The sequence below is a fragment of the Neopsephotus bourkii genome, unplaced genomic scaffold (assembly GCF_033783945.1).
Source record: "Neopsephotus bourkii isolate Nb327-2 ecotype Australia unplaced genomic scaffold, CSIRO-AGI_Nbou_v1 NB_1183, whole genome shotgun sequence".
NCBI lineage: Eukaryota > Metazoa > Chordata > Aves > Psittaciformes > Psittacidae > Neopsephotus > Neopsephotus bourkii.
In genome coordinates this window covers 4,848,835-4,875,117 of record NW_026901668.1, presented here as the reverse complement: position 1 = coordinate 4,875,117, position 26,283 = coordinate 4,848,835, and the positions used below count along the sequence as shown (strand labels likewise).

Here is a 26,283-nt window from a genome sequence, read left to right as displayed (position 1 = left end):
AGCTTTATTGCAGACACTGATTTATAATACAAAGGTAGGCCCCAGGAATCAGTCTATGTTACTTGTTCACATTTAGACTAAATTGTAAGCACATCTTAAGGGAGTAGAGATGTGTCAGTCTGTGTATCTTATTCCTGGTCATCAGGTCTTTGTTTAGAGTGTTAGTACTTGTCTGTTACTGTCTTAATACTTTTGTCAAGAAGGAAACAAATGTTTATCCCTGTATTATCCCACTATGTAAATCCACAGCATTCACAGTCACTGGGAACTGAAGTTTCTGTTGTGTGACCCAGTCCCACCTCAGTTCTGCTTTAAAAAAAAAAAGCTGGACTGTTGGTGTGGCAGTCTCCTCTTGCTTGGTAGCTCAGGAGGACTGACGTGGCTCATACTGTTCTCTATATTTCTTCAGTGGAAAGAATCTTCTGATTTTATTTATTTGTTCTTTTAGCATATGCAGATGACTATTCAGGCTCTCCAAGATGAGCTGCGGATCCAGAGGGACCTGAACCAGCTGTTCCAGCAGGACAGCAGCACTAGAACCAGTGAGCCCTTTGTGGCAGAGCTGACAGAGGAAAACTTCCAACGACTTCATGCAGAGCACGAACGCCAGGCCAAGGAACTCTTCCTGCTACGTAAAACCTTAGAAGAGATGGAACTGCGTATTGAGACACAGAAACAGACCTTAAATGCACGTGACGAGTCCATCAAAAAGCTGCTGGAGATGCTGCAGAGTAAAGGTCTGTCAGCAAAAGCCACTGAGGAAGATCATGAACGAACAAGACGGTTGGCTGAGGCAGAGATGCATGTGCACCACTTGGAGAGCCTTCTCGAGCAGAAGGAAAAAGAAAACAACATGCTGAGAGAGGTAGGTGACCAAGCTCTGGGTTCATCTCCAATCTTAAGCTGTTCTCTGTCTCTTCTCCGTTTCACAACTGTAAAGAAAAAGTCTTCTGTCCTCTCTGTGAGCTGTATTTTTACGTTGCAAAATTGACAGAATTTGTCCCTGTTGTTTTAAAACTTCTTCAAGGCTTCCTTGTGTGTGCTTTCTGGGGTTTTGTGATTTAGGACCACTTTTCCTGTAGTCTCTGTATGAAGTTCTGGAGGTGAATTGTCACACAGACTGTAAAATTCATTGTTTCATTCAGTTGTAGTTTGACAGAAAGTAGCTACCTGTATTGAGGTGAAAACTGAGAGAAATCCTTGCAGGAGTAATGGATGATTGCCCTATGGTTTCCATGGAAGCAGTCATCTTGCTGTGAAGGGTATTTGATAAAACTATTAGCTGCCCTGGATGCACAGCCAAAAAAAAGATTACTTAAAGGGACACTGCTGCACACACAGTAACTCCTTCCTTCATCCCTCTGAAAACAGAAAAGAAAAAACATTGTTATATCTGTATTGCACCTTAGAGGAGTACAATAGCAGACATTCTTCACTATTGATCATCCTGAAATAATGATAATAAAATATAGGCTAAATGTAATGCAAGTATCTCATAAAAATAAAGGATTTTTTGCGTAGCCAGCATAAATTTCTTGATATTGTTAAATGTATTTTACTCTTATCAACTAGCCTCCTAAAGTATTCTAATATTAACTTCTAAAAAGCTAGTAATTCAGCATGTATTGTGTACATACACAGGTATGTATGTATAAGCGTGTATTCACTAATGGTAAAATTTTCTGTAAAGGTTATTACATCTGTAGATTGAATGCATGAATTGATAGCTGTGCATCTATGCATAATATGTGTGTGTATGAATCTGATGGCCTGTTTTGGGCATTGTAAGTCTACTTCATGGCTCAACATTTTTTGAAAGCCTGACAGGAATTAAGCCCCCTCCCTCAGAAGGCAGGGAAGCGAGGTCAGGCACAGGGTTTTTTGAGATGAGTATTTGCAACACATCAATCACAGAATCATAGACTGGTTTGGGTTGGAAGGTACCTTAAAGATCATCCATTTTCAACCCCCTGCCATGGTCAGGGACACCTTCCAGTAGACCAGGTTGCTCCAAGCCCTGTCCAACCTGACCTTGAGCACTGCCAGGGATGAGACATCCAGAACTTCTCTGAGCAACCTGGTCTGGCGCCTCACCACCCTCATAATGAAGAACTTCCTAATATCTAATCTAAATCAACTCTCTTTCAGTTTAAAGCCATTCCCACTACAGGCCCTTGTAACAAGTCCATCTCAAGCTTTCTTGTGCCCTTCTTTTTGTACTGGAACAAAATAAATACTTCTTAATACCCCTTATTCATATGTTTTACATGCCCTGACCCATTGTACTTGTGCTCTTGCAAGCATTTATATAAGAAAAACTAGGGCCCATTACATTTCTGAGCCAGATTTAGGCCAGATTTATTTTTTTTTAGAGCAGTAATCTCTTGAGTGTCTGGAGTGAAGATAATATGGTTCCAGAGTTTCTACACTAGTTTTTCCTTTATTTAGCAACCAATGATAATTCTGTTCCAATTCTTGTATCTATTTCAGGAAGTGCCCCAAATGGCTTCCATTTGTTTCTGCTTTAAGTCCAGCAACATAAATGAAAAGCTGGCAGCAGCTGTGTAATTTTTTAGGAATGCTCTTACATTTGTTTCTGTTACTGATGAGTAGATATTGAGAGATAAGAATTCTTGTTTCATTCACACATATCTGGAAATCATCAGTCGTTTAAATCCTAGCCTTTGTGGTGTAAAATTCCCTGGAGAAGGTAGAGATGAGTTAGTGAGTTTGAAAGTGGAAGTGTTGTCTGTCTAACACTTTAAAATTAATTAATCCTCGATGCTGACCCAGTTCTAATGCATTGAGAAGGGTAAGCTGGACATGCTGTAATTTGTAGCTTAAGCCATTGATACAGTGCGGGATCCAGCCTTAAAGCTGAGCACCCTAGTAGTATCGAAAACTTGGTGCCATGTGCAGAGATACCAAATTATCTCCTTATGGAATTCGGTCACATCAGAAAGGGTTTGGTTAGTACACTTGTACTGTCCTTGAGCTCTGAGCTAGACTGATTTAACTAAAGTCAGTCTTGTCTGCATGGAGCTCATGTCTCACGCTTGAGGGTCCAGGAGGTTGGAGAAAATCAGGGGATGTTTCTGGACTGTAGCTGACTGCATCTAACATCATGAGCACCAAGCTGCTCTGCTCTGCAGGGTCTGGTTCAGAGTAGTTATCCCTGTTCCACAATTGGAAGTTGTCTCTGTGCAGAACCTCTTACGTGTGTCTGTGTCACCCTCCTCAAGCTAATCTTCTGTGTTTATCTGTATTTCCATAGTGCTAGGTTATTTTAGCCTTTGCTGCACCAGATACGAACTGTGGAATTTTTGAGCTGCCTTGAACTCAATCTACTTTCTTGATGGTTCTATATCTAGCATTCTCCGTATCTAGAAAGGCATGCTAAACTCTTCTTTAAATACTCATTTTAAAGGAAGCGTTAGTATCTCAAAGGGATTTTCATGTGCTTGGGAGGTCAGCGATTATACTTCATGTTCTAACACATTAGAAAAACTGAGAAGAACTTTAATAGTATTTTGACCATCTTTGGTAAAGCAAGTTCTGAGATGTCAGAATCCGCTAGTACTGTTTCTGACTTTATGAGTGTGCTAGACTTCTGGTAAAATTATTTTCTGGGAATAATAATAAAGATTTGCATCTCGAAGCAAAAAGCCACCCATCTGTTTTTTGTACTTTGAAGCCTGCACGTAATTCAAAGCATGATGTTGAGACTCAAGGTCATCAGATGATTTCTCAGACGGACAGTACAGGTGTAGGGGCCAGCAGTCTGGCCTTGAAAATTAAATGTGAATTCACTGATTTCTGCAGGTATCACTTTACTGTGATTGTACTAAAGATTGCACTAATTTCCTAAGGAAAAGAAATTCTTAGAGAGCACACACTTGTGGTTCTAAGATTATAACCAAGGAACAGCTGTATTGGTTCAGGTCAATGATCCTTTTGGTCCAGCATTCTCTTTCAGCTAATGGCCATATGCAGGCACCCAGGAAGGGGTAAGAACAAGTCAAGCACAATACATCTCTGTAGTGCTCTCCCATCTCCCAAACTCTTTACAGATGGGAGTTTTCTTGAACTTTTTATGGTTTGTCAGTTTAGTATCTTCTGTGCCATCTGAGTATGCAGTCAGTGTCTTCTTGAGCCATGTAAGCTTTTGCAGCTGCAGCATCATTTGGTAAGTGGTTTTACAGGCCTACTCTGTTGCAGGAAGAACACTGTCTCATTTATTTTAAATTTGAACCTGTCTCCCAGTAGCTTCCTTTGCAAGGCAGTTGCTCTGGCACTGGAAGACATGGGGAATGGATGGTCGCCAGCAAGACCATGTGCCACTCATAATTTTAGATTTGTCGTATCTCCTCCAAGTTTTCTCTTTTTCCAGACTGAAATGTCCAATGCTACTCAAATTTTTGTATAGAAGATAGTGCATCTCTCTGATCATCTCCCAGAGCACTGTCTCAGTCTCCCATATCCAGGTTATGAAATGGATTCTCCTGCAGTTAGTGAGAGCAATTTGATGCTTTTGGGCTTTTCCAGAATGTCCTGAATTCTGGGGAACTCAAGCAATCTTTCCTTACAAGTCCATAGCAAAGATCCTGTAACCAGTATAGGATGTATTTGCCAACTCACTGGTAGAGAGGACAGTCTCTCATTAACACAAAATAATGAGAAATTAGATGTTTCATTGAACATCTGAACACAGACATGAATCTGTATGCCCTGGCTTCAGCAGATGATAGTGTGACTGCATCACATTCCTCTAACCTAGGAAACAAGCTTCAGCTTCATAGCTTATAAAAAGATGGTTGCTAATTTTGAATACCTCCTCTTAAGTCTTAGTGAAAATGATTAATAGTACTGTTGGTATTCTAAACTTAACTTTCAGAAACAAAATTACTCTCATACCAGCAAGAAATGCTTGATGAAATTCAGCAACTGGACTACAGCTTCCAGAATAGCTTCCAAGTTACATTAACTGCCACCTTATTGTTCCAGACTCACCTGTTGCAAGATTATCACTGATGGCAGTGACAGCACATAGCTCTCAAGATACTGAAGCTTGCTGTGCTCTTTTTGACAACCTCCCTGCTCTCTCCCTTCATTTTAATGCAGTGAATAGAGATACATTTTTCTCAGCTTAACAGAGTAATAGACCAAAATTCGGTGCAAGTTATGGCATATGGTGTGGATTGTATCCACATCTGGTGTTCTAGATACATGGAGTACTATGGGCAAAGTATGATTTGTAAGGACAGTCCAACATCATTATACCAACTTGGTTAAACCTTTCTCTTCATTTGTTTGTTACTGTCTGTCTTTAGGAATATACTTTTGGAGAAAAAAGCTTAGGCCAAATTTTTCATCTGCCTAGAAGAAAGCAGAAAACCAAAACTATCTGTATCAGTTCTACCCACAGGGAGCAAAAAGAAGCTACTATCTGTCTGTTATTGTCAGGTATTTGCTAAACAGCTTTGGGAGAGTTGTCCTGTTTCCTTACTCCTTCGCAAGACATATCAGCACAGAGTTTACAGCAGTAGTTGTCTGATGACCTGTTTGTATCAGGGCTGCTACTGGACATACATGGTCTGAAAGCTGAATACATCTTCGTTCAGAGCAGTGTGATGGCATATACTAATTGGAGTCTCCAAGATATACTGATATACCACTGCATTTCTCCTGCCCAGGCGGAGATTGACTTTGATGTCTCAAATCATAAGAACTAAGGATGTATGAAGGGAAGTTCCTAAATGTATTCCCTTCTTTTCATTAGCCAGGATGCTTAGTGGTATCTACCCAATATACCTATGAAGCCTTCAATCCCGTCATGTCCTGTGTAACTGAGTCCTGATAGCATACATGCCCTATACCATTTGCGTACTGGTCTTGTAGCTACAGCATTCTTATGGGAAAAGGGAGTGGTTGGCTCAAACTTTGAGGCTAAGCAGGTATTGAAGGTGGGGTGAGGTGTTCATTGAAATATTAGTGTAATAGAATGTCAACACAGTTCATCAGAAAGATTTGATAGACAAAATTAGACAGTAATTCCCTGAACTGGGACAGATCATAGAATCATAGAATCATAGAATGGTTAGGGTTGGAAAGGACCTTAAGATCATCAAGTTCCAACCCCCCTGCCATGGGCAGGGACACCTCGCTCTAAACCATATTACCCAAGGCCTCGTCCAACCTGGCCTTGAACACTGCCAGGGATGGAGCATTCACAACTTCCCTGGGTAACCCATTCCAGTGCCTCACCACCCTAACAGGAAAGAATTTCCTCCTTATATCCAATCTAAACTTCCCCTGTTTAAGTTTGAACCCATTACCCCTTGTCCTACCACTACAGTCCCTAATGAAGAGTCCATCCCCAGCATCCCTATATGCCCCCTTCAGATACTGGAAGGCTGCTATGAGGTCTCCACGCAGCCTTCTGTTCTCCAGGCTGAACAGCCCCAGCTTTCTCAGCCTATCTTCATATGGGAGGTGATGTCTGACTATTGCCTTTTATTTGGAAACAGAAAGAAACTCTGTACCTAGCAAGTTTCTTCAGAAGTCAGTTCTAGGTTCAAGGTTTGAATGTTACAGTGGTGTGGAACAAGGAAAGAGCTAACAGTAGCTTTCCGCTTTGTGTAATAGAACCTGTGTTTGGTAATGCATTACAGGTTTGATGTTTTTAAATTATTTTTTTAATAATTGGGCCCTTTCAGACAGGATGGATTTTTTACTACAGCTGAGTGCAAAACTGAATTAAGGAGTTAGGGATGTAATGCTTAACTAATAAAGGGTGGTTTTGTATGTAAAGCAGTACTGAAATGGGTCATTCATAAGGGCACACATTTACAGTGAACTTCAGGAAATAGGCTATGGCAGAAAAAGCTATTTCTTTTCATCTTCTGTATTTGTTGAAATGGCAACTCCACAAAGTCCTGTTTGTGAACTGTATTGCAGTCATCTAGTATGGCCTTATTACAAGAACTTATTCCTGTTTGTAGCTATTTTGAATCAAACAGTGCTCATTTTATTCTAGGAAGTAACACTAAATATCTATGAGCATTCTTTATTATGTCTCCACTTAGGGTAAGGCAAGCAGGTAACAGACTTTTATTAGGCTATAACGTACGTATACTTGACTTAGTTTTAGGTTATCGAACTTGATACTGTGATGGCCAAACAGCAGTAGCAAGGAGCTCAGTAAGAAAGGATGGATGTGCCATCTAAACATACCATCAGAGTACTGCTGAACAGTGTCCAGTGAAGAGAAAGGTTGTTTGCCTTATCTGACCAGATTTTAATTATCTGTGACAAGTTTTGCAAAGAAGTTCTTTTTCCATGCATGTGCAATAATTCTTGCTCTTTTCTGCCCTATGCTCAAAGAAAGATTTAGAAATTTTAATTGGAGCAATTAGAGTTACCTCAAAGAACACTTTTGTCCTGTTCCAAGATTTTCCAACATAAATGAGGCACACTCTTCAAGAGAATTTTTAGGTTTCTGGAGTAGATAGATTCAGTAACTGGAGCTCTTACTACTATCATACTAGGAGATATCATTCTGATGAGTTAAAAAATTTAGTTTTTTGCCTTTTCTGTTCATGACTCATTCTTTTTACCTTTGTTTTTCCAGACTACAAAAAAATCATAAGCACTTTCTGATTATAATATAGCAAATTTCTGATTTTTATGTAATTATTTCATGATGTGTAGGAATTAAGTGAATGGAAAAAAGTGGAACTGCAGCCTTCTCGCAGGGTGTTTTCTCTGTGTTATAGTTATGATCTCATCAAAGTGAAGTAATCCATAAAATTGATATGGGTTTTTTCATACACTTTTTCTAGCATAGGGGACTAAAATGTTAGATATTTAATGTTTTTAACTTCAGTCATATTTTTTTCTGTATGACTGAGCTACTCGGTCTTCAAAGAGATTTTTTTTTTTACTGTCACAAGGTCAAATTTATAAATAATTCATTTTAGCACCTCCATTCCCTTTAAATGGGATTTTTATAATCATATGCAGCAATTTAGAAATGCATAAATCCAGCTGGGGATTAGAGGTTAAAAATACATAAAATCTAATGTCTTTTGATGTTTTATTATATTAGAAGATTTTCTTTGTCAATATGTGTAATTTGTTTACAAATCACAGATTAGATGTACTCTCCTTGGAGATATTAATATTATCCTTTATCCTGCACTTCTCTTCAGTGGATGTGAAATTAGTGGAATTGTAGAAGTGTAAAACTTTGTAGGGTAAAACTTTGTAGTAGAAAAAAACCAACAGAAAACAAAATGCTATTAAGAAGTTGGAAGCTAATTCAAATAGAAAATACATGCTTTTGCACCTGAAATAAGAGGGAGGAATGGAAGAATGAAGAACTAATAATACATATGTAAATAAAGTTCTACATGATTAGGATTCTAATGTTAAGTTTTTCATTTTTAATTTTTTCTTTAGCTTTTGGATTCACACTTCTGTCAGACTTGAACACAATGACATGCTATTAAAACTAATATGATGGTTTGGTCTCTCATCTTTATCTTGCCTTGACTCTAATGCTGAAGTTTTGAGGGATTTTGCTTTTATCTCTTTCTGATTTGAATACTGAGGTGAACTGGAAGCTGTGTTTTAATTTTCACTTTAGATGATTCCTCTGTTAACAAACTTAAGTCTGCTAATATACGAGGTTTTGGTTGGATTTAGAAATCACTGTCAGAAGGTATCCATAAAATTGCAAACCATGGAGATGAATTTTTCTCCCCAGGGATAACTGAGCTTTAGAGCAGCTGGTACCCTGCGTGTGTGTGCAATTTTCAACAAATCTGTCCAAGTTATGCTCTTTATTAATATAATCAATTTATTTTTCAAGAAATTATGTTGATTGTGTTTGCAAATGCAGGAAATGACAAAAGGAAAAATACAGAAATGATTTCTGAAGGAACTACTGTGGTTGTTGGTTCCAAACTTGTGTAACTGTGTTCTTGTTACATAGCAAAACTCTAATAATGGTGAGATAAATTATACAGGACTCATACATAAATTTTAAGTCCAGTTTTATGTTTAGCTGAAATAGAATTTTAAGTTACTCGTATTGAGCACTTTCTGATAAATACTGGTTAAAATGCTGAAGCTAAGCAGTACTACCCAGTCACCTTCAGGTCCCAGGTAGTGTAGGTATTTATATAAACGAGTCACGCATTTTGAAGGGCTCTTCCAGTGGTCATCTACATGCAACCTTCTGCTCAAATCAGCAATTTCAATTAATGGGGATTTCACAACCACTTTAGGCACCTGGTCCAGTGTTTGGTTGCTCTCTGGTAAAATCTTTACTGTATTAGTGATTCAGAATTTTCTGTGCTGCAACTTTTGCCTGGTGACTGTCATCCTTCTACTGTGCACTTCTGAAAAGACTTCTTGTCTCCGTCATATCTACAGCTTCCAGTCAGATAGCCACAGAGGGCATTTGAGAATCCCCTCAAGCCTTCTCTTCTGTTTAGCTGAAGAAACTCAGTTCTCTCATCCTCTGCTCTTCCACTGCTTTTCCTTGGTTTTCTCTTTTTTTTATACAGCAGCAAGGGCACATTGCTTATTTCCAGATCACGTCTTCCCCAAATTTCATGTAATCTGAAAACTTGCAGAAGGTGCCATCTATCCCATCTTTCAGATAATTAATAAAGGCTCACTTGGAGTATCGTGTACAGTTCTGGTGTCCTCAGCATAAAAAGGACATGGAACTGTTGGAACAAGTCCACAGAAGGGCCACGACGATGATCAGGGGACTGGAGCACTTCCTGTATGAAGACAGGCTGAGAAAGTTGGGGCTGTTCAGCCTGGATAAGAGAAGGCTGCGTGGAGACCTCATAGCAGCCTTCCAGTATCTGAAGGGGGCCTATAGGGATGCTGGGGAGGGACTCTTCATTAGTGATAGGGCAAGGGGTAACAGGTTCAAACTTAAGGGAAGTTTAGACTGGATATAAGGAGGAAATTCTTTACTGTAAGGGTGGTAAGGCACTGGAATAGGTTGCCCAGGGAGGTTGTGAATGGTCCATCCATGGCAGTGTTCAAGGCCAGGTTGTACAGAGCCTTTGGTGACATGGTCTAGGGTGAGGTGTCCCTGCCCATGGCAGGGGGGCTGGAACTTGATGATCTTAAGGTCCTTACCAACCCTAACTATTCTAGGTTCTATGATAGGACCCTGAACAGTATTAGCCACTGTATCAACCTCTGAGGGTTGTCAGTAGCAAGCAGCTACACACGTTGGACTTCATAATGCTGATCACCAGGCTTTGAGCCTGACAGTCCAGCTAATTGTCCACCCACCTTTTAACCAGTCATTCAGTCTGTATCTTACCAATTTGGTCTCAGAGATGTCTGAAAGCTATGCTGAAGGACATGCAACACCCACTGTTCACCATTTAACCAGTCATTTACTTCACTGTAAAAGAAGATCAGGTTAGTCACATATGATTAGTCCTTAACCACAATTAAAAATTGAATAGATCTTATAGATCTATTAAATAATTTCTAAAATTAATAATGAGAGTTAACATTGAACTGAAGGATGCTTGTGAAATTTTACTTTGTTTATACCATTTACATATTGTTGCAATTAAATAGGTATGCCAGTTAAGATTAAAAAAATCAGGATTACAGCTCTGGTTTTAGTTGCACATATTTTTTTGTCTCTCTTTTTTTCTTTTTTTTTAATTAATATACAAGAGATATTTTTCTATTTTCAGTGTGGTACGTGCTTCCTCATTATGTAGGTTTTGCAGGAAATGGAAGGCATGTCTTTTTTTTTGCTTTGGAAAGTGCTTATCTTGTGGTGCTACTGAGAGATAAGTTGCTGTATTTTTAAGCACATTACTCCACTGTAAAAACGCCATTGCTTAAAAAGCACACCTTAACATTTATTCTAAATCCCATGCAAAATCAATGGCAGGAATAACTGTGGGAATAAAAATTAATAATATGGCCAGGTTACGAAGGAAGAAAATGTTTCTGATAAGATTCCTCCCCTCATTACTATGTATGTGTACAATTTATTAATATTTTTAAGAAATAGTGCTGATACTGATCAGTATTGAGGACTCTCTCAATTCTAAACTATGTTCTCTCATTTTCAATTATTTTGGTGTTCGTTAGTCAAGAAAAATCCCCAGAGACTTCGTTGTTATTTATAGTGCATTAGAATCACTCTATCACAGCTATTCTTTACATATTCAATGTTCTTAGTATGTTTGATCACCTGTTCTGTGTAGTTATGCTGACTAGAAAATTACAGTATTGTTTCTCATAGGGGTACTGTGGCCCCTTGCAGACCTACTTGGCAGGTGTAATATGATTCACACCTTTAGTTTATGTTTGGTTTTGAAGTAGGGTTTTGTTTTGCCTTGTTCTTAAAGGAAGATAGCTATTCTTGGTTACAAATTGACAGTGGTGAAATATCAACTCCAGCTGTGGTTAAGGTGGGCCCATTGTTTAAAACTTCTGTTTCTAGCCTTCAGTTTCTAGTTACTGAATCTTAAAAGGGGTTTGCGACAGAACAACCCGTTTTCAGTTTTTGTTGCCTGTGAAAGTACTTTAAAGTTGTGATCAGTTTGCCCGATAAATTTGTTTTGGTTCCTCCTTTATCCACCCTAAATTAGGCTCCTGCAGTCATTCTTTGAACTCTCTTCGGTATATCAATATCATTTTGAAACTATAGACAGAGAGGCCACAGTATAACTGTAGTGGTAGCACTAGTGCCAAACGGGTAACTAGGTGTCCTTCCACCTGCAGCTTTTCTTGTTCATGTCAAAGAATTGTAGAAACTACTAGCTTGTAATAATGAGGTATTAAAGCATAAAACTGGGAACAAAAAAGGGATTATAGAGCATTCTTCAATATTCTTGACAATGTTGTGATGATATCTGGTGGCTAGAAGTTCCCAGTGGCTAGACTGAGAAACAAATATGGTGTATTTTTATTAGCAATGATAATTAGCAGTGAAAAGCATGCTTGATGCACATAACTGGGGAACAAATAGGTTTTTTCTCTTCTTTGTTACCTTTTTTTGAAGTAAAGGAATTACTGAACGTATCATTAAAACACTATATATATATATATATATATATATTTGAGCCACCCTTGTTAAAATAATTTCAGTTCCATTAAAAAGTAAGAAGATGCTGAAGTTTACTAATCTGTTACAGAACAGTATCAATTACATGTGAAAGTTTTTTATGTGTGAAAGTAGAAGAAAGGAATAATGCTTTGTTCCTTTATCAGAAAGCAAGACTTGCAAGGAATGAAAGGGTGTTTTTGTGGTTTTCTGATTCTGATATTTGTGTGTGGCCCTACATTTTTAATTATTGTGCAAAGTCCTGAATTTTCATTCACCTGTGTGGTGCGTGTCCTCAATATAATATGAATATATCAGAGGTATGAAATATTGGTATTTCTCCATTCTGCCACTGAAAGATAAGTACGTAACCTGTATTTCACAATTAAGAAGGATATCTATGCATTGGATTCAGCAGCCGCACCTAAATATGTGTTTTAACGAGGTTCAGTCTGCCAGTAGCCCTGTTTTCAGGCTGTTTAGAATCATAGGCATGTTGCCAAAATTAAGTCCTTACTGTGCAGTCAAGAGGTGGGAGGTGTTGTTTTTAGCAGGTTATGTCATCCAAATCACAATGGAATTAGTTAAGATGATAGAAGTAGGACATTTCCTTTGTCGAAGTGCCAGGCATCACTTCAGACAGTGGGGATACAGACATTTCCAAAGAAAAAGCTTAGAATAATTTTCTATTTGGGAAAACACTGTGCAATGTAAGAAGCAGACACTGTTGTGTCAGCATCTCTTTAGTGACATGCTGTTCTCCTGCTGTGTATTCCATTTATTTCATTTCTCTAGTAGCAATTGCTTTTATGTTCTCAGGTCAGAGACCATGTCTGCACAAGTGAAAATTATATAATATGTAATTGCACTACTAAAATAAAGGGTCTTTTCCAACCTAAAAGATTCTATGGTTCTATAAATAACGTTATTCAAAATAGACTTTTGGCATGTTATTTTTTGACCTTCTTATCTTTTGTTTACTCAGTTTCTAAAAGTTAACAAGAATTTGTTTTAGTTTCTTTTATCAAGCTGTTTCATTTTATTCTACAATAACAGTCTTAGATGGCTGTACAACTGATGCGACAGGTACAGCTGGAGATAAAACTTACTGCATTTAGCAGAAACTCGGGCACTTCAGAATAGGATACTTTTCACTCTTGGATCTTCACCTTTTTAAGCTTAAAGAATCATCTTCAGAATTGTTCTGTTTTCAGGTACATGAATTTTGAAGTTAGGGAAAACAGGTTTGGTTTTGGGGGGGTTTCTCCTTTTTTTTTTTCTTTCTAATACGTAGCTGTGCTATGTGTTAGAAAGAGAAGCTGATAATAATTTTGTTTGTGTTTGGTAAGTGGGACAAAGTGCCATTAGGCTAATTCTTGCTTTCTTTTCTGCTGTTACAGGAGATTCATCGTCGATTTGAAAATGCTCCTGACACAGCCAAGACAAAAGCTCTGCAAACTGTCATTGAGATGAAGGTAAATAATTGCATATAGGCATCAGTAGGGTTTGTTCTCTGAAAAACAGGTTTTTCATATGAAAGGTGACTCTACCAAATACCATCTAGTTCTGTCCATCTTCTCATTTAAAACAAGTATATTTTAATACTGGTTTTTATCTATTATTTTTATTATTGATGAATGAAGAGACAGATCTGCTTCGTGACGCAATAGAAACCTGCCTTCTGTCTTCCTGCAGCAGCATGTAGTTTTATTTCAGTTAGGCAGGAGTCTGTTGCATTACAAGGTTGGAAATGATGGATTAGTAGGTCTTTGTAATGATGTGGGTTATTTTCTTTTTATAATGTCAACATTCAAAATACTGCTTTGCATTCTGTGTATCAACAAAATTAGCCATTTGCAAACTGAAAACCCACTTAAAATGGGTCATGTAGCTAGGAATATGTCTTTATGTCATCCTAAACCTAACTTTTCTAGACATCTTTGTGATTGAATTCTCAGATATCTAATGGAACAATGGCAATTTGCCAAGAGCTTCAAAGCCACAAGTGGAGTCTGTGGTTTACACAGCTTTATGCAGTCGTGATTCATACTGTATGGTCTATAAAGTACCTGAGACAGGGTTTGGGCAAATACAGTTAAAAAATAGAAACTATATTTGCAAACTAGTCTCTTCCATTTTCATATCTCCCCTATCTCCCTCCTTTATCTATCTTTTTTATCTATCTCTTTATCTATGTTTTTCTTTTATTTTCCTTCCTTTTTTCCCTTCCAACTCTTTCCATTCCATCTAAATGTTTTCCATAGTCATTTCCCATCTTTCTACCCTGGAGGCATTCATTTGCCTTCTTTCTTTTATTAGTCAGCTTTGTGGTCCATAGTAATGAAAACTAATTGACCATCTGGTAACAATAAGCTGTCTTTACTATCAAAAGAGAAGCACTGTTACTTCTGGGCAGTGATGTGAACGCTGAAACGAAATAGTGCTGTAAATTAGAACATAATACTTCACCTTACCACTTCTCTAGATTTTTGTTGCATAAGCCTGCTTTACTGATTTTAACTTAAGCATCAAAACTTAGGCGGGAGATCCGACTATATCTTCATGATGGTCCTTTAGAAAAATCTTACCTCATGAGTGAAAACCTATACATTAAAATCTTTTCAGGCTTTTGTTTCTTTTCAGCTGTGCTTTGATTATTCAACACCAAAAAAATGAAGGCTTGGGCTATGAAAGAATGAAGCATAGTTTCAAATCCTACCTGTATTTCAGGAAAGACTAAATATTTTAAAAAATTAAATAAAAAATAATCTGCTTGAAGAGACTACAACTTAGAAATACATATCTGTGTTCATGAGCATGTGTGAAGCTCTTTGTGCTGCATGAGTCTGTTCTTGCTGTTCCTAACACATAAAACTTCTAAAGCAGCAGTAAACCAAGTAGATTGAAAACCTCTGATCGTCCTGCAAAACTATGAGGATAATGGTAGATTGACTTTTTTATTTTTTCAGATGTATGTTTTTTTTAATCTATGGAAATTTTTTATATGTTGTATATATGAGCCAGAATACTTGAAGGATCCTCTACTGCTTTATCCCCTCAAAGCTAATTGTCCATCCAAAACTAGATTATTGCATCTTTTTTTTGCTTATGGTGCTTTTTATGTTCTCAATTTGTGATTCCACTTAAATCACTAGTAGCACAAACCCATTTTTTTGTCATTCTTGCAGTCACATTTTGCTGTGCCTGTTCATTCAGTTAGAATTAAATTTCTCTGGTTTATACTGGCTTCGCATTACAAGGCAACCTTTCCTTCTGTTTCTTTATTTATTATATACTGAGTCCATGCCTCTAGCTGTGTTTTCTTTCAGTACTAAACTCTTGCTTCCCTTGGAAGGTATAAAATACTGAAAAATGAGTACCTGAGCACTCAGCCAGATGCTCTGTAAAGAGGTGTAGGCTGATTTCTTTAGGAACTTCAGGAGTAAATTGCAAGGGCAGGTACATATCCAACAAACTATTTCCTTTATTTTTTACTCCAGTGGTATGTTAACAAATCATCTGACTGTGTATCTTTATCTTTCTCTTCTAACCATTTTCAGGATTCAAAAATTTCTTCCATGGAGCGTGGCCTCCGGGATTTGGAAGAGGAGATTCAGATGTTGAAGTCAAATGGAGCTCTGAGCACAGAAGAACGTGAAGAGGAAATGAAGCAAATGGAGGTGTACCGTAGTCATTCCAAATTCATGAAAAATAAGGTACTGAGAAAGCAAATGAGACTAGTGAGATAAACTGAGCTTAGCAACCAGATGAGAGAAATTTTCGTACTTCAATAAGGAGTTACAGCCTGGGTTCCCATTGAAGTGCTGAGAAGCAGAATTTATTTATATTCTGCCTTGAACTCACTAAAATAACTTAAAAATATATAAGAGAATTTTAAATTCAAACTTGAAAATATTGTAATGGTGGTTCAGAAAGGTCAGTGGCCCAAATTCTGCTTTAACTGTCACACCTGATTTTCTTTTATTTCAGAAGGATTTTTGTGTTTTGAGTATCTTTAGAACATAGCTAATCCGTTATAATTTTAGCTTTTGTTTGGTCTGTTCAAATGTAGTCTTTTTATTATGTGAAGGCTGAAAGGAGCATGACTGTCACTATAATGGCTTTCCATTACACTCTCCTTCCAGTAGTGGAACAAGAATTCTACAACAGTGGTAGTGCCAGCATTAATTTATGCAGGACAAATTCAGTAGAGAAATGATTACCAGGTATAAAGATGGACACTTGACTACTTTGACATTTACAGGCAAAAGTGAATTCATTCTTTGTTTCTCCCAGAGAAGTGTTTCTCAGTCTTTTAGTAGACCCTAACATTTTCTAATGAAGATTCAGGCCACCATGTACAGTAAATTTAAGTATATTGTGAGCAGTCTTGCTTTTCTCAATTAGGTTTTGTGTGCTCCCTGCAAGCAGTGTACAAATGCCTGGATCAGAGGCTGAAAATTACTAGGAACTGAAGAACTGTAAGCTACTGCATTTGTCCTGCTTGAAATTGTCAAAAAAAGAATGCTGGAGAAAGTTTCTTCAAGAAGTGTTACTTGTCTTAAAGTAGAAACGTAATAAGTATTTGTTTCTTCCACTTCCCTTGTGCCAGCTCACTGATTTATCTCAAGATCTGTTCTTTTATGCTTTCACCCTTTATCCCACTTAGTTGCTTGTAGGAATTGAAGCATACCCTCTTCAAATTATGAATGCAGAGACAATTTTAGCACCTCTCCTTTCCATCCTTTCTTCTTTCTTTCTTCATCCTTTCTCCTTTCCTTCTTCCCTTGTTAGCAACTCTTCAACTTTTTCTTCCCTTCCTCTGTGGGCATACAGTTCTGTTCAGCTGTTCCATTCCTGGATCTCTTCTGTCAACCGTCTGCTCATTTATTTTCCAGCAGAAAATTTGCTCCTTTTTGATAACTATTCACTCCTGACTCACAGCCAGCTGCAGTCATATCTTGCTGTCCTACATTGTTTTGTAATTGCACAACATCTGTTTTTTAAGTATTGTATTGTATAGTCATCTGTGCCTGCATCTGGACAATTAACTTCATTTCTCTTAAATCCCTTTTCTTGTCTGAAGTTCCTTGTGTATTCCAGTTTCAAAAGCGTTGGGTGAAGTGCCCCATACTTGACGTATATAAACATAACGATAACTATACATCTTTGTTTCATAATCAAGTTCTTGTCTGGCAGCCTATATGAAATTACAGAGATATTAAACTATTGAGAAGACTAAATGAAGAATGGAAGAGAAAATGAGTGACTAGTGTTGATCCTTCTGTTCAGTTCTTTGTCACTTTTAGTTACTTGGGTTGACACAGGCTAACTAGAAGCTGACAGATGATGAATATTTAAAAGCATAACAATGTCGTGACAGGTAGAACAACTGAAGGAAGAGCTAAGTGCCAAAGAGGCTCAAGGGGAGGACCTGAAAAAAAGAGTGGCTGGTCTCCAGGCCGAGGTCTCTGCCGTAAGATTTATCTTTTGTGTGCAGTGGCCATTCACTGGGGCTTGCTAGCTCTCTGGCTTTGGGGTAGCTTTTCTTCTCTTACCTTCTTTATGACTTGGTATAACAGTAGAACTAACAGCCTCCTCAGACTTGTAGCCTGCCTTTTTGTTCACACGGTTTTGGTGTCCATAACATCACTCTTCGGCTGAACATCTGTATTTGTTTTGTTAACTGTTTCCTTAACAGTATGAGCTGTTTTAGCAATAACTTACTCTTTTCAAAAGTATTCAGCACCCATTTTGGGGCCAGACTTCCAAAGAAATTTGCTTTCCCTACTAGAACAAAACTAATTTCAAAATGTGCTGAAATCTCTTAATGTTGGGGTTTTTTCACAAAAAAAGTAACAAAAGCTGGATGCTGAACGCTTTTTATAAATGGTGGTTTAATTTTAGCAGCATGAACTTAGGTTACCTTCTTTGCTGTGAAATTAATGCATTTGCCGATTGATCATAGTGTCTCACCAAGAAGAGAGGTATGAGCACTTAATGCTGTTTTAACTTCTCTTGCAACTTGGAATGGTATGCCCTGCATTCTTCCTGAAGAACTTAAGCACGTTGGAAGTGTGGGTTTACAGCTCTGAAATGGGGATTTCTAGCGAGAATGATCTTAGGGTGCTGCTGGGAAATTTCTATGTAACAAAATATGTTTGTGTTTAAATAACAGCGTTTCACCAAAACACAAGTATTTAGGGTAAACATCTTGTCTGAGATGACTCCAAAAAGGATTTATCTTTTCAAAGAAAGACCAAACTGGTTCAAGAAAGCTTTACTACAATTCAGGTTATCTACTAGTTGAAAAACTTCGGCATCTGAAGTTTTTCAAGGATGCTTTTTTTGTTTATCTACTCCAGAAGTATCATGACTAGTCTATAGCATAACTAGCAGAAAATAGTTCATCTCTTCCTAGCTATTCTCCTGTGCCTAGCAGGATTGTGCAACAGGTTGTATTGGCCAGTAGCTGACAGCAGAAATAGTGCTGCTAGCATCAGTATTTTTGTTTAAATAGGTGGTGAAATCATTCTGTGGACGTATATACTTTGAAAGATAAAAATATGAAAAACCCAACCCAGTATGTTTGAACTAAGGGAACAATAAACTACTGAATAGCTCTATAATTCAGATTCTTCTTATACTCCTTCCCATTATTCCATTAAAAAAAAAATGGTTTGTGTGAGGGTTTTTTTGAGACACATGTCCTTCTTCTGCTCTCCTTCTTGCTTGTCTCCTCATGTATGCTGTTTCACACTGGAACACAGGAGTCCTTGATGACATCTTTTGATGCTATTTTAATACTCTTCAGTAAAAACATTTATTTCTTTAATTGCCCTTTATTGAAACAGTGTTGTAAAGATAAAACCACACTTATCCAAGCTTTTCCTCTTAGTCATTTCTACTAATACACATATTTAATAAAAAAATATAAAAATTATAGGTTATATCAATTTATTTTTGTTCTTTACAAATTCCCCAAAATGGAGGTAGTCCTGGACAGGCTTTTTTTAGTTTGTGTTGTCCTTTAATTTCTTTTTTGAAACACTAGACAGCATACTTCGGGGATAGAGGGGTTTTGGACAAAATAGTGCAAGCTAAAAAAGGGAAAACTGTTCCATTTTAGAGATATGTCCACCTCTGCTATATAATATGTAAAAGTAAAGAGATCGGTATTTTAATCAGTGAGGTACATCAGAGGCAACCCGGGAAGTTGGTTATAAATGTGGACATAGGTCTACATTTAGATTTGCCAGTCCTCTTTATTTTTATATATATATATATCTATCTTTTTTTTTTTTTTCTTCAGATTGACATCAAAATTTTCCTGGCTGATCCCGGGACTCAGAATGAGATTTCATCTCATTTCAGTGCTTTACTTTTAGATTTCTTACTGCATGTCTTTTTAAACGATAATCCAACTTATATCTGTTAAAATAAATCAGCATTTTGGTACTGATTTAATTCACTAAATTAAATGTAGGAAATTGCCCTCAAGAATGCTTCTGAGAGAGACCTGTAGGTATCTCATCTTTTATGGTTTCACAGGGTAAGGGTATTTTTCTTATTACAGTTCTGCTTCATCTTCATAAAAAACTTACCCCTCCTAAGTAAGTTGTTTTGGTCAGTCCTTTGAAAGATATCTAAAAACAGACTGTCTCTGTTAAAAGAACCTGTCTTGAAAAATTGATGCTTTTGATCCCCTCTTCTTTTCCTTGTATCTTTTGCTCATGACACAGATTTTTGCTGGCCTTTCATTCAAGATAATTGAAGGCTTCACAATTCCATGTGATAAGTTTAGAGTATCATACTCTTTGTTAGTAGTTATGTGAGTTTATAGTTATTTCTTAAGGAAAGTATAAATTATTTTTTCCTTTGCCCATCTTTTCTTTCTTTTTCAGATTGGTCAGGTGAAACAGGAGCTGTCACGCAAAGACACCGAGTTGCTGGCCTTGCAGACAAAGCTGGAGACCCTCACAAATCAGTTTTCTGACAGCAAGCAGCATATTGAAGTTCTGAAAGAGTCCCTCACAGCTAAAGAGCAAAGAGCTGCCATCCTGCAGACAGAGGTGAAATGGGCAATTCTGCACTTAATGACTTTTACTGAGAAACAAAGCATTGTTTCGTTTCTTCTTGCTTAGGTTATGCAATCCCATAGTCACTCAGTACTGCTTGTTCTGAGCACGTTGTACCTTTAATTTTATGTTTAGATTCTCTAGGCCAGGAGATTTATGCAAAAGCGCATACATTCCTGTGATTGAATACACACTTGTATGACATGTTCCACTAACATGCACTCACTAATACAGCTTTTCCTAGGCACAGCTAAATTGGAAGTTGAAATGCTTGAGCTGGGGGGATTTATTTTCAATAACATAGCTAAAAGAGAGCAGGGAAAGGAAGAGAGTTCCAGTAGCATACAACTCCCTAAGGCTTCACTACTGCAGACATCATGTATGGTAAATCTTGCATGTAGGCCTGTGCTTACACCTGAAATAGGGGCTTTTGTGTTTTATGATGCATATTCTAAGGTAAAAAATAAGTATTTTCAAAACTGCGTTTTGATAACAAATAATAATGTAAGATGTAAGTGTATATATGAACATCAAATAGATAATAAGTACAGCATAAGTTTGTTGTTCTGGATATTGCTGAAGAACAAGAATGAAACGTGTGAAGACACCGTTTCAATCTACTGGCTTGGAAAACTGTAGTATTAGTAGAAGTCCAAAAGATGGCGGTCATGCATCAAAAAATATTTGTGTTGTTAAAGCAAGAACAGTAAAAAGCCAAAGGAGATGTTAAATGAGCATACTGAAGAATTGTGGGTAACACTGGTAGAAAGATTCCATATTACAAAAGTGTAAGAGAATGTATTTGAACTTTTACCCTCACGTAGCTTTCCTTTAGCCATATTCATTGAACCTGTGGGTGCACATGGCCTTGTCCAGATGCAGAAGTCAAATTACATAGTAAATGTCTTGTGGTAATTCTGAGATGGCTTTTCTGATTATTCTCAGATTTATATAAAGATTTAAATGGCATTAGTCTGTATAACTGTGAAAGTGCGCTTGGCTGCAATCAGAAACTTCTTGTTAAATCTCTTTTCTTTTTTGCTAGTCCAGAATGTACCCTAGATTTGTACATGCTAATTTTCAAAGATATTTACATTTCAAAGTATCATTGGAGGTAGGTGTTAGGTAAATAAACATTTAAAAATACAAATTACATGTTTTGATTTGTTACAGTGATTTAAAAGATTGAAAAGAATGCAGATAGATTAAATCACTGTGCAGCTTCTATGAAGCTAGAAACACATTTCACTTTTTACTTCTAAGTAATAAAAAGCTGTATTTTTCTACCCATGAGAGATAAAGTTCTTGAAGTAATGTACTTTATTAGGATGTTAAAAGACTTCAGTAGATGGCCGTAATCTCAGCTGTTGTGGTAGGTAAGCATGTTTATTGAAACAAAATGTATGGAATTGAAACAAAATATTGAAAGAGAAGAAGACTTGGCTGTATATCATTGAGAGATACCTTTGATAATTATTCAGAATGTTTCGATTTTATTTTAGCTGAAAGCCATTATTCTCCTACTGTCTAGCTTGTGATATTACTAAATCATTGAGGATATTTGCACTTCACTGCGTTCTTCCAAATGAGATTCTCATATAGAGCCACAATACAAAACTGAATTGGGTTCATTAAGTGGCTGGAATGTAGGGGTGGGACAAACACTAGATTTAATACGTACTGGTTTTAGGTTATTCATATAGTTTGCTTTCAGATATCGTAAGCGAAATCTAGCAACTGCAATAACAGTGGAAGATAATTTTCTGTCTGTCTGTCTTTCAGTGAGAATTTGCTGTGGAACAAATATATTAACAATACTGACTTAGAATGATGTCTTATGAGAGTCCTAACATGTTCTCCACAGTAAGATGTAGCAATCTGGTATGAATTTAACACATACAAAGTGCTGTTGATTATCTGGCTATTTATGTTCCATTTATGTTCCTGAGAATGTTTATGTAATTCCAAGAAGATATTTATACTTTTTGAAGTATTATCCCCTCTTTTTCATCCTCAGTGATGTTCTTGACAGAAAGCTCAACAACTAAATCATTATACAGTTTCCTGTGTCTTCATAATTGATCCTCTCAAGTTTAAGATTGAAACACATTGATAAAATACAGAGTTGGGATGTTTATTGTTGCATCCTATGATGAATTTGGGGTTTTTTTAAGGACATGGTATTTCTCTGTAGAAGAATTCTCACTGAGAGTAAGGTAGGAATGTAAGACTGCCTGGCCTTGCTTGTTGACAGCACTTGTCAGTGTTAAAACATGACTAGCTTCTCTCAAGACACCTACAGAGGGTTGTGAGGAAGAAGAGAGGTGCATTTTCTGTCATATATTGGCAGACATCTTCATAGGGGATTGGTATTTTAAAATCATACTAAATATTTTGAGAGGAAAGAGAGTACCTTCGCAAGCTTCCGCCCTTTAGTCTTCTGTTAAGTAAAACATAGGTCGGTGGGGAAAAGATGTTGGTAGAACATCTCAAAGATTGGTTTGCAACCTGCCACACTAGAACTATAAAGAACAGTGAGCTGTTTGTTGGGGTGTTTATCGAGAGGGCTATTGGGTGGAGAGGATATTGTGGTTAACTTTTCAATTTGTGAAGAAATCTTTAAAAATAGCTCAAAAAATGTACAATCCTTATGTAAACAAAACAAAAAATAAGTCAATAGTTACTTTGGAATGAAGACTTCATCCGTATAAAGTTTGTATTTTGCCCAGTGAGTACTTTAGCTTAGGTCAGTGCCAGAAGGTATGTGACTTCAGTGGGAGGTTAAATTAATCAGTGACAACATTCCCATTTGTTTCTGTATACTGCCCAAGCTGGCATGGTTCTGTAAGTGGTCCGTTCATATGGTAAATTCAGATTAATACTTGGTACAAAAATGAATCCAGTCCCCTGGAAACATTTTACTTGTTCTTAATGTCTCAGCAGAACATAAAATTCTGTAAGGGTCTTTCCTTATTGCAGCTTTTACTGGCATTTTGCAACTATAGTAGACTCTCCCAAATCTGAGACAGTTAAGGAGTGGATCACCTTTAGTAAGGAATGTGCTAAGAAGATTTGTTAGCACCAGCTACATGTAGATCTATGCTGACACCTGCAAACATTAAGCTCAGCTCACAAAACTGAGTTCACCACGTTTAGGTATTTAACACCTTGTGCTAGGGATTCTGGAAGAACAGTAGAACTGATTTCTGACCTGAGCAGGGTCTGGAAGCAGTATGTCTGTCCTGCTTGAGTTTATAACCCTAGCAAGAACCAAATAGCCTCTGCAGAAAGCCGGGTTTGTGCACCTCTGCTCATTGGCATAGTCATGTAATCTAAATAATCCAGATAACTGGGTGCTGTATGTTCATAAAGAATTCACTCTCTTCAATGGACCATAGTGGATATTGCTGCAATTTTTATAAGAAGGTTATGAGTCAACTCTAACATAATTAATAAGAAAGATCAATGCCAAAAATAGAGAATGAAGTATTGTGAACTACCACTGCATTCAAAATGAATCCATAAACATAGCTTTTATTTCTTAATTTTAGACTGTGCTATCAGGAAAACAGGTTAACTCTTTTTTGTGTTTATATGATACATTTGCAAGATAGTAATAGAGTATCACAAAACTGATCCTTTTTAAAATGTGCTCATTTGAAGTACTTGGAGACTTCACATGACAGTATCTACAGCTTGAAAAAAGCAACTTTTACCTTGTATACCAAATATAATTTTATGCCTTCCTCTGTGCACTTCTTGGTTATATTTAAATTCTGAGTCCTGACATAGAATTACTTCAATATCTACTTTAAAAAGTAGCTGGCTCTTTTTAGAAGCCATAGCAAGCTCTAAGCAAATATTTCACAAGTGATATTCTCTCTGTTCCTTTTGCTGCCATTGATGTAGTCATACCAACACAACATAAAAATCTAGATTTTTGTCGCAACAGAGAAATCGGGGCTTGTATATAACATAGGAGAGACTGCACCTTCTGATATAACTGAATGGAGCATGGCTTGGTTCACTGATCTAAACCAAGAGTTCAGCAATGGTTTGAACAGGTGGCAGGTAGATGGGAAGGATCACTCAGTCTCAGGAAAAGAGTTTTTTCTAGGCATCAGTGACATCTTCTTAAACCCAAGTGGAAATCACCAGTGTCATAATACCCCCAATTGCTACTGTAAAGCAGAGATGATGGTAAAATGGGAAATGTGTGCAACCTAAGTCCTATTGACTCAAGCTCCTTCATCTGTTGTGAAACTGACTATGGACTTTTGAAAACTTTAGTGATTTCCCTAAGCTGTAAGTTGGGAATATTCCAAAAGACTGTAAGTACAGAATCCAAGACTTTAGAAAAGGGGTTAAATTTAAATTTATTTTTGAATTAAATATTATGTCATTCTTGTGTTTATTCTGGTAGTTATTGGAGCTACTAATGTACTAGTTTTTCTTAGAAATTTGAAATCATACTTGCTTAATACATGTCTGTACATAATTAGGAACAGAGTCACAGAGTATCATTTACTGCTACTGGAATGTTCTGTGACACCTGATCAATGATTCCAAACAGTTTTCCATACATCATTCTTACAGTGAAGAAGTTTAAGTCTTAGGTATGGTACCCAGCTGAAGAGAGGTACCTGTTGGCTGTTTAATTGAAATGCACTTATTTTGCTGAAGCTTCATTGGAAATTGGATGGTATGTGCATATCAAGTTTGCAAGCCTGTTACATGAAGGGCTGAGCTGTACTGTAAGGTTTACTTGCCATGCATAATTAAAGGCATGGCAGTCTATTACTATGAAAGCAGTTAGGTTAATCCAGGGTTAAGACAACACCATCCAAGACGCAGAAGTCAGGAGAAGGGGCGTCAGCACCTCAGTAGCTGTTTGCCTAGTCATTTCAATGTGCAGAGAAAATCTTAAGCTGACTTTGTTGAAGTTGGCATCACCTGACTCCCACAGACCTCAATTCTTGTCACTGTGGGAGGATGCCATACATAAACTGAGCTGACATGAATAAACAAGTGCAGTGTTCTGCCAGGAATAGTGCTAAGGTGATGACTGTGTGTCCTGCCAGCCTTTGAAAGTACTCTTGAAAGTGTTTTCTGTGGTTTCCTAGGCAGAGACCTCACACAAATAGAACCAGGAATGCAATTTACCCCAAACCGTAAGTTAATATAGAGTTCAAAGAGAATAATCAATCAGAAAATGAAAAGCATTCTGTGGATAAATTTCTGTTTGCAGATGTTCTCTTTTCACTTAATACTGTGCTTCAGGCATCTGGACTGTCTCAGATATTTTGCAACCCAACTGTTGAGAGCGTGTGGATTTTCTTGTGAGGGAGATTTTCAGTTTCCCTTCAAGAATTAATAAAAGTGGCTCTTAGCTTTAATATTAGAGATATCAAGAGAAGAACATACCTAATCAATCTATAAAACTATGTTTTTCAGAAGAAGGCAAGCCGTGATGCACCTGCTAAGCTTTTCATTACAAACACTAGCAAGCCTATAAATCATATTTGGGTAGTACCTGGTACTCTAATATCACTGCAAAATATACTCCATGCCCCACTTGCTGGGTGAAAGGTCAGGAATGCGATTTTAATAACGTATGTGTAAGTGAGAAGGCTCCAAATGTAAAGGTGGCAGTGAGATTGCAGTGCTGATGGGGAGAGCAGGACAGTTCTTTTCCCCACTGGCAAGTGCTTATTGCTCTGTGTAAGAGGAGTCAGAGAACAGAGCAAAAGATTTTGAAGGTGTAGCATACTGTAAATGTAGAGCCTTAGAGGCAACTTTTCCATTAGCAAATCAAAATAAAATGGCATTAGAACAACACATTAAAACGGGAAGCATACTGACTACCCAAGTTCTTTCCCTAGCTTGAGTTGTCCAAGTCATCTTTTCACCTCATGTCTCTGCTGGCCTATCAGCCAATGCTGTGCAGAAGGACCAAGAAATTCATTGATCACCCTGTTTACTTTGTGTGACTGATGTCCTGTAATGGATTCAGCTAACAGGAACCAAATCTGATACCGTCAAATAAGATTAGCAGCCAAGCTGGCAGATTTGAGCTCTGTCTGAATGCTGAGTGGATAG

The 26,283-nt window shown here is 37.4% G+C and overlaps 1 protein-coding gene across 11 annotated transcripts in view; it reads left to right on the top strand.

Moving 5' to 3' along the window:
• Window positions 1–26,283, top strand: part of ERC1 (ELKS/RAB6-interacting/CAST family member 1) — a 287,154-nt gene that overhangs the window by 62,667 nt on the left and 198,204 nt on the right. For 7 of the 11 annotated variants that reach the window (XM_061364024.1, XM_061364019.1, XM_061364017.1 and 4 more), the window contains exons 3-7: window positions 449–865; window positions 13,507–13,581; window positions 15,667–15,822; window positions 17,490–17,573; window positions 20,011–20,178. In XM_061364024.1, coding sequence (XP_061220008.1) covers window positions 449–865; window positions 13,507–13,581; window positions 15,667–15,822; window positions 17,490–17,573; window positions 20,011–20,178 — 900 coding nt within the window. The remainder of the gene's footprint in view (window positions 1–448; window positions 866–13,506; window positions 13,582–15,666; window positions 15,823–17,489; window positions 17,574–20,010; window positions 20,179–26,283) is intronic. The other 4 variants (XM_061364022.1, XM_061364025.1, XM_061364023.1 and 1 more) reach the window with 1 other exon arrangement.